This window comes from Chaetura pelagica, unplaced genomic scaffold (assembly GCF_000747805.2).
Source record: "Chaetura pelagica isolate M959 unplaced genomic scaffold, ChaPel_1.0 scaffold7, whole genome shotgun sequence".
NCBI classification, from domain to species: Eukaryota; Metazoa; Chordata; class Aves; order Apodiformes; family Apodidae; genus Chaetura; species Chaetura pelagica.
The window spans coordinates 824,042-829,971 of NW_009953920.1; the positions used below are offsets into that span (position 1 = coordinate 824,042).

The 5,930-nt window shown below is 37.3% G+C and overlaps 1 protein-coding gene across 1 annotated transcript in view; it reads right to left on the reverse strand.

Annotated features, from left to right (window-relative positions):
• Nucleotides 1-1,002: 1,002 nt before the first annotated feature.
• The window catches only part of MPLKIP (M-phase specific PLK1 interacting protein), a 6,612-nt gene continuing 1,684 nt past the window's right edge, over nucleotides 1,003-5,930 (reverse strand). The window contains exon 2 of the mRNA XM_010001543.1: nucleotides 1,003-1,620. Within this exon, the coding sequence (XP_009999845.1) occupies nucleotides 1,417-1,620 (204 nt within the window). The 3' untranslated portion in view covers nucleotides 1,003-1,416. The remainder of the gene's footprint in view (nucleotides 1,621-5,930) is intronic.

The following is a 5,930-nucleotide window of genomic DNA, read 5'->3' on the forward strand; positions in this document are numbered from 1 at the left end:
AGTATCTAGGACTACTGTGCCTCAGCAAAAGACAAGTTACTAAGAATAGTCAGTCTAATGTGATTCCCTGTGCTTTTCTACCTAACCATGTTTCAGTACTACAAAAACATGTTTTCTGTGAGGTAAGAAGCTTAAAACAAAACATACATTTTGAAAACTGATGTTTTTATTTATTTTTAACTAAGTTTTCACCCTCTACCTACCGCTTAAAAACCAAAGTCAACAAGCAAATACTGGTAAGTTCAACAGAAATTGAGATATTTACTGCAGGTTTAACATGGCATGTTAAAGAGCACGCCTTCAGCTAGACCCATTTTTTATTTATTCTAGATTACAATATTCGCCACTGGATTTAAGAATGGATCTTCCACATATGGACGTCTAAAGACACCCTCCTTGTTTTCCTCTTCAATATAAAAACAGAGCATGCACACACACAAAGCAAAACTTTCCTAGGCAACAATGCCTGTCATAGATAAAAATTAAAAAAGGAAAAATCTTGTGCAGACAAAAAGAGAAATGCTATGCATGTATTAATCTAAACTATATAACCAACTTTCATTTATTCTATGCTATTCTAACGTGGATCCAGAAAGTACGTTTGCATTTATTTTACCTCGATGTTTTATGTGCTTCTAGACTTAAATTGCCACTGAACAGACTTTTTACCACAATACAGAAATGTCTAATTTTGTTCCAAATAAGATTTTTTTTTTATAAAACACAAAAGCAAATTATTACAGAACTATGTTTATGACTCAAGAGCTGGTTCAACAAATTTAACTTTTCAAAGACAATACGTTTGTTTCCTGAGATGGCTAAAAGTCACCTTTCAACTGCATGTTACACCACAATTAACAAAAAATACTAGGCACAAAACCAGAGATTAACTACAACATACAAACACATTTACAGAAATCACCTATTTCACTAGTACTATATATGTTAGTGTACACCTGAACACAAGTCCTAAAATAATCTTTATACATTACAAAACAAGGATTTACAAAAACTTTATTTCCAAGTTACTTCATTCTAAAAATGTTGAAACATAAAAAAATACCATTTCCTAAAGGAGTTTACAATAAAAGACTAACAACCTGGCATGGAAGAGGTAAATATATGGAAACCTGTTTTAACAGTCACAAATCAGTCGCTGGTGATTAAAGAACACTTTGTTCTTCTAAGCTGGTAGGCACTTCCACGTAGCCAGAAATGTAACTTTTCCTACCACTCCGTTTCCCGCCCATACATAAAAATATTCAATGCAATAATAATAAAAAAAGAGTAGGATAAAAGGGTGGACATGTGATAAAAGCATTATCTAAGGTCTTGATAACTGTTCACCTTGTGTAAGTGTAAAGATTTTGTCCAAAAGTTTTCCTGGTAAGATGGAGTTATTTGGCCTTAAAAGTGTTAGCTGAAATATCTCCCTTTTTTACCAGTATATGTTGTTTGCTCACTGCTGTATTGCTGCTTTATGTCTGTAACAGAAACTGGCTCTAGGCCAGCCCATGGGTCCTCAAGCATTGAAGGTCTGTAATAGCTTTCCACATCATTAGACTCTCTTTTCTCTCTGCCATGCGCTGTACCAAATGGAGTAGATGTCCTGGGTGATCCCTTTGGAAGAAAACCATCAGGTAAAGAAACGTTTAACAGACCAAACTAAAAATAAAAGTTTCCTTTTAATGTAGCAGAGCTTTGAAGGTGATTACTAGTAGTAATTACTACTCCTCACCTGTGTCTTCCTCAGAAAATATTAAGTTTATTATAATCTTAATTATGAGTGATGATTTATGGGGATAAGAAAAAAAACACCTCTGTTTTCTCCAAAATACTTGTTTACATCTGGCATGTAGGCATGTAACTACAGAAAAGCTATTTTTCTTAAGAAGCCTAAGTGAACAACATGTCTAACTCAAAAGCTGAACAAGCTGAGGAAGAGTTGATAAAGTTTACAAGAGCAGAAGTCAGATATTAAGTACTTATTGATTGAACCCAGCATTATATGAAGCAAACTATCTACCAATGACCCAAAGAAAATACTGGGAAAATCATCATGCTTTAACCAAATTAGTGTTTTGTGAAATTTGAGAACAGATGACTTCATTTGACATGCAATCTTGCTAGTAATCAGTGATTAACCCGATACTGCATAAACAAAAAACCTTTTGCACCGAGTTTTGTATTATTATTTTTTTAAGATCAAGTATCACCGCAATTGCCCATCTAAACCTGCTACAAGTCTGCAACTTAAGAGAGCTATGACATAAAGGAAATTGCTATGACCATTTCCTCCTGTTAGCATCCTCTATTGTTCTATTCCTCAGATTCATTTCCCTAAAAAGTGAGCTTTTGTCTAAAGCTATATTAAATTAATTTATTTTAACAAAAGTTAAACTGTACTACAGATACACAATAGTTAAGTCGCCAAACATGCCTGTTGCATTCTCTATGATCAGAAGAACAATGCTACTTGAGGCTGATTATCAGCCTCTATTTTCGTAGAGGAGCATAAAACCACTCACTAAGGGCTCCTTTCCATAATGCCTCCTGGACTTTTTGGCCCAGGAGCTACAGTATTTGAATGTGACTAATAAATCCTACATAATCTACGTAAATAAATCCTATTAAACAATATCTGTGGAAAACTGAGAGATGGTGCCATAGAGCAAAGGGCCTTATGCTTAACCAGAACAGATTCCACTGAAAACTGAACAGTCTTTAACCTATTTCTGAAAGTGTGCTGTGGCAGAGCCCTGCTTGTGTGGTCCCAGTAAGTACTTTTCTTCTACTGAAATTTGATGGTAATGGATACACAACCAAATGCAGGAACATTCACGTCTTATTCATAGGACATTTCTAATGATTAGCTGTAGTACAATCTGGTTATGCAGTTAAGACAACGATCTTAAAACATAAAAATTGCTAAAAGGTAGAGAATTATTTTATGAACTATTGTATCAAAGCCATGAGGGACAGGTCAGAGAATCACCTCAGAACACAGCTAAAAACCTTTACATGGACAAGGAGATTCTGAGAGCAAGTCCAAATGCACTAGCAAAAGTGACATTAATGTTCTTTAAGCACTAACACTTAGTAGTAAAGCAGTAGTAAACAGTGCATTCTATCTTCAAAATAATAAAAAAACCCAAAACAGCAACTATTTCAAACACTGTGTTTAATTGAGACCCTGTAACTTTTACACCATAAAACAGTTTGAGTGTGGAGTTAATGTTATATCTAATCTGCAGCACTGAAAAGAAAGCTCAACTGACATAACAAGCTGCAGTATGCGGTGACAGAACCAAATAATTCAATGGCAAGACTCTTCTGGATGGACTTACTTTATAATATTAAACTTCACTACAATATCAGTTGGCCATTGGTAACCCTGACACTTGCGCACATGCACAACCTAGGAAATGTATTATTATATAATACAAGACTGGTGGCCTTCAGTAAGTGTTAAACGAATCATGAGTATTCATATCATAGGCCTTTGCAAAAGGAAAATAGCCCTACCTGTGCAAATGAAACTATTCTGCACGACAGAAACTGTTTGGTTCCAAAGACAGCTTAAAAAATCCTTTATATTTTACTGTCACTGGTGCAAACAGCTTTTTCTCATTGAACTTTCCTTAAAGAAACAGTCAACTTTTTCTCAATACTTTTTTTTTCCATATAACAAATCTCTCTCTACAATCAAACACCCCCAAACTTCTGCTGCTATCAACATGTTACTGAAAGTGGTAATGCTGCCTTGAAAATGGGGACAATCACTCCCTTTAGCAGCTTTCTTCACCTGATGTCATTTCAGCTGCTGACAGATGCAGAGAAATCATTATTCTACCATTTCACAAGATATTTTTTTACTTTCTGTAGTAATTTTCAACCCATCACCACTAGCTAGCTATTGCTACTAGCTAGTTCACTACTTGCGGTTCAATGTAGAAAGGGAAACACTATCACTAAGTGAATTCTAAGAGGAGATACTCAGGAGATACAACAAATGTTTTCATAAAATTTGAAGTAGAGGCAGCAATGGAAAAAAACCTGAAAGCTCTGTAAAGTACTGGCCATATAAAGGTTAAGTCAGCCATTTCAGAAAAATCAAGGTTACTATGTTTTTCTTTAAGTTTTCTGTTCAAGAAATGAAAGTCTGCAAGCAGCAAATGAGCACAGAATGCTAGTAACATGCTGTTAATAGACCACTAAAGTAAATATAAACTGTCTTCTGGATTTCCTGATGAGATTTTAAAGGATCACTTAAGATTTTAATCTCAAAGGTGACAGTAGGATCATAAATTTAAAAAGCACTGTCATCTCTCAACAGTAGTATCTACAGAAGAGAACAATCCCCACACCTCAGAAATCTGATGTCTAGAACATGCATTTAAAATTCCTCTACCTGAATCTACTCATAGCCTCATGAACTGAGATTCTTCTTGCCCATGTTGAAGAAAATGAGGACTCATGATTTATGAGACTTCCTCCATGATTGTCTCTACTGCCCTCCCAGGCAAAGACAATCTGTGACTGCATTCAAACTTGTACCTTCTTCATGTCAGGCTTCTTACTTAACACCAAGGATGGAGGCTATTCCTGCACACAGGTGTTGACATGAAACAGTTCTGACTAAAACGAGAAGAAAAAGGATTCCTGCATATTCTTCTGCTCAGTTAATTTAAGGTAAGCTTTTAAAAACCACTTAATTGAAGATCCAAAGACTTATTAGCTGAAGGGAAATGTCTAGACATTGGTGACATAAACCATCCCTCCTGAATGTGCAGCAGAAACCTCACATCCTTTGCCTTTCCACCAGGTACAGAGGTTAAGCAAACTGTGGGCTTTCACACTGGGAGAGTCTTTCCTGATCTGATGAGAAAAATGCACACATTCATAATGACCCTCTTCCATTAACTAAGAGACTTCTGTAAGATAATTATTTGTATCGTAAAAAATAATCAAAGACTACTTTTGAATGGAAACATGACTACACAGTGCAGACACAGCAAGATTTTACTAATTATTAAGATTTCACTTATTACGCTTTAATCCTTGAGGTGTCAGTAAGAGTATCTGAAAAATTTTATCACTGTCTGTACTGCATGTGTCATTTGTTACACTTTTAAGCTTTCCCTAACACTGCATAAAGCCAGATAGGTACATAAAGTTGGTATTAACTCCAGAAGTGTCATCCCCATCTGCACTGCCAGCCACACACCCCAACTAAACCACCTGAAAAAAGTGTAACTCACAGAACCTGTTGTTGACAGTTCTTAGGAAAATTCCTTTCCACAAATTAGAGCCTTCAGTGCAGTGCAAAGACTTTAAATTACACTCTATTATCCCAACAGATGCTCTCATTTCTGCTTAAGTGAGGCTCAGCTTAATTCTCTTTAGTAGAGCACTGCTTTACTCATTTCCCAGGAAGCTCTGTGTGTGGGCAGGGCAGCTTCCATCATGTCAGACAGCACAGGCCACATAAAAACACACTGCACTTCACCACTGTTAGACAAAACTGATCAAAGGGACGTATATACAAGGCAAATATGTGTTTGATGTGATAATTTGATGTGATAATATGTTTTGGGTGATAGTTTTCCCTCTATCTTCACACTCCACAATATGAAACGGTAGAAAGCTCTGTTCTTGTGGGTCCTTGTCTTACAACAGGCCTCAGCTAAGCCTGGGACCCTCCTCCCTTTCCTGATCACTCAGCTGCCTAGCCTAGGACCTTCTCCTTTCCTCTCACCTGGGAGGAGGGCACATATTACCCAGTGCGTTGCAAGTCTCGTTCTCCCCTGAAAAGCGTGGCGGAGGGGACGGATCCTGCGCCTTGTCACAGGCCCTGGGGGTGCTCCCGCCGCGGGCCGAGCGCCCGGCCGTGCAGCAGCTCCCTCCTCCCTCCCGGCCCCGCCGCGCAG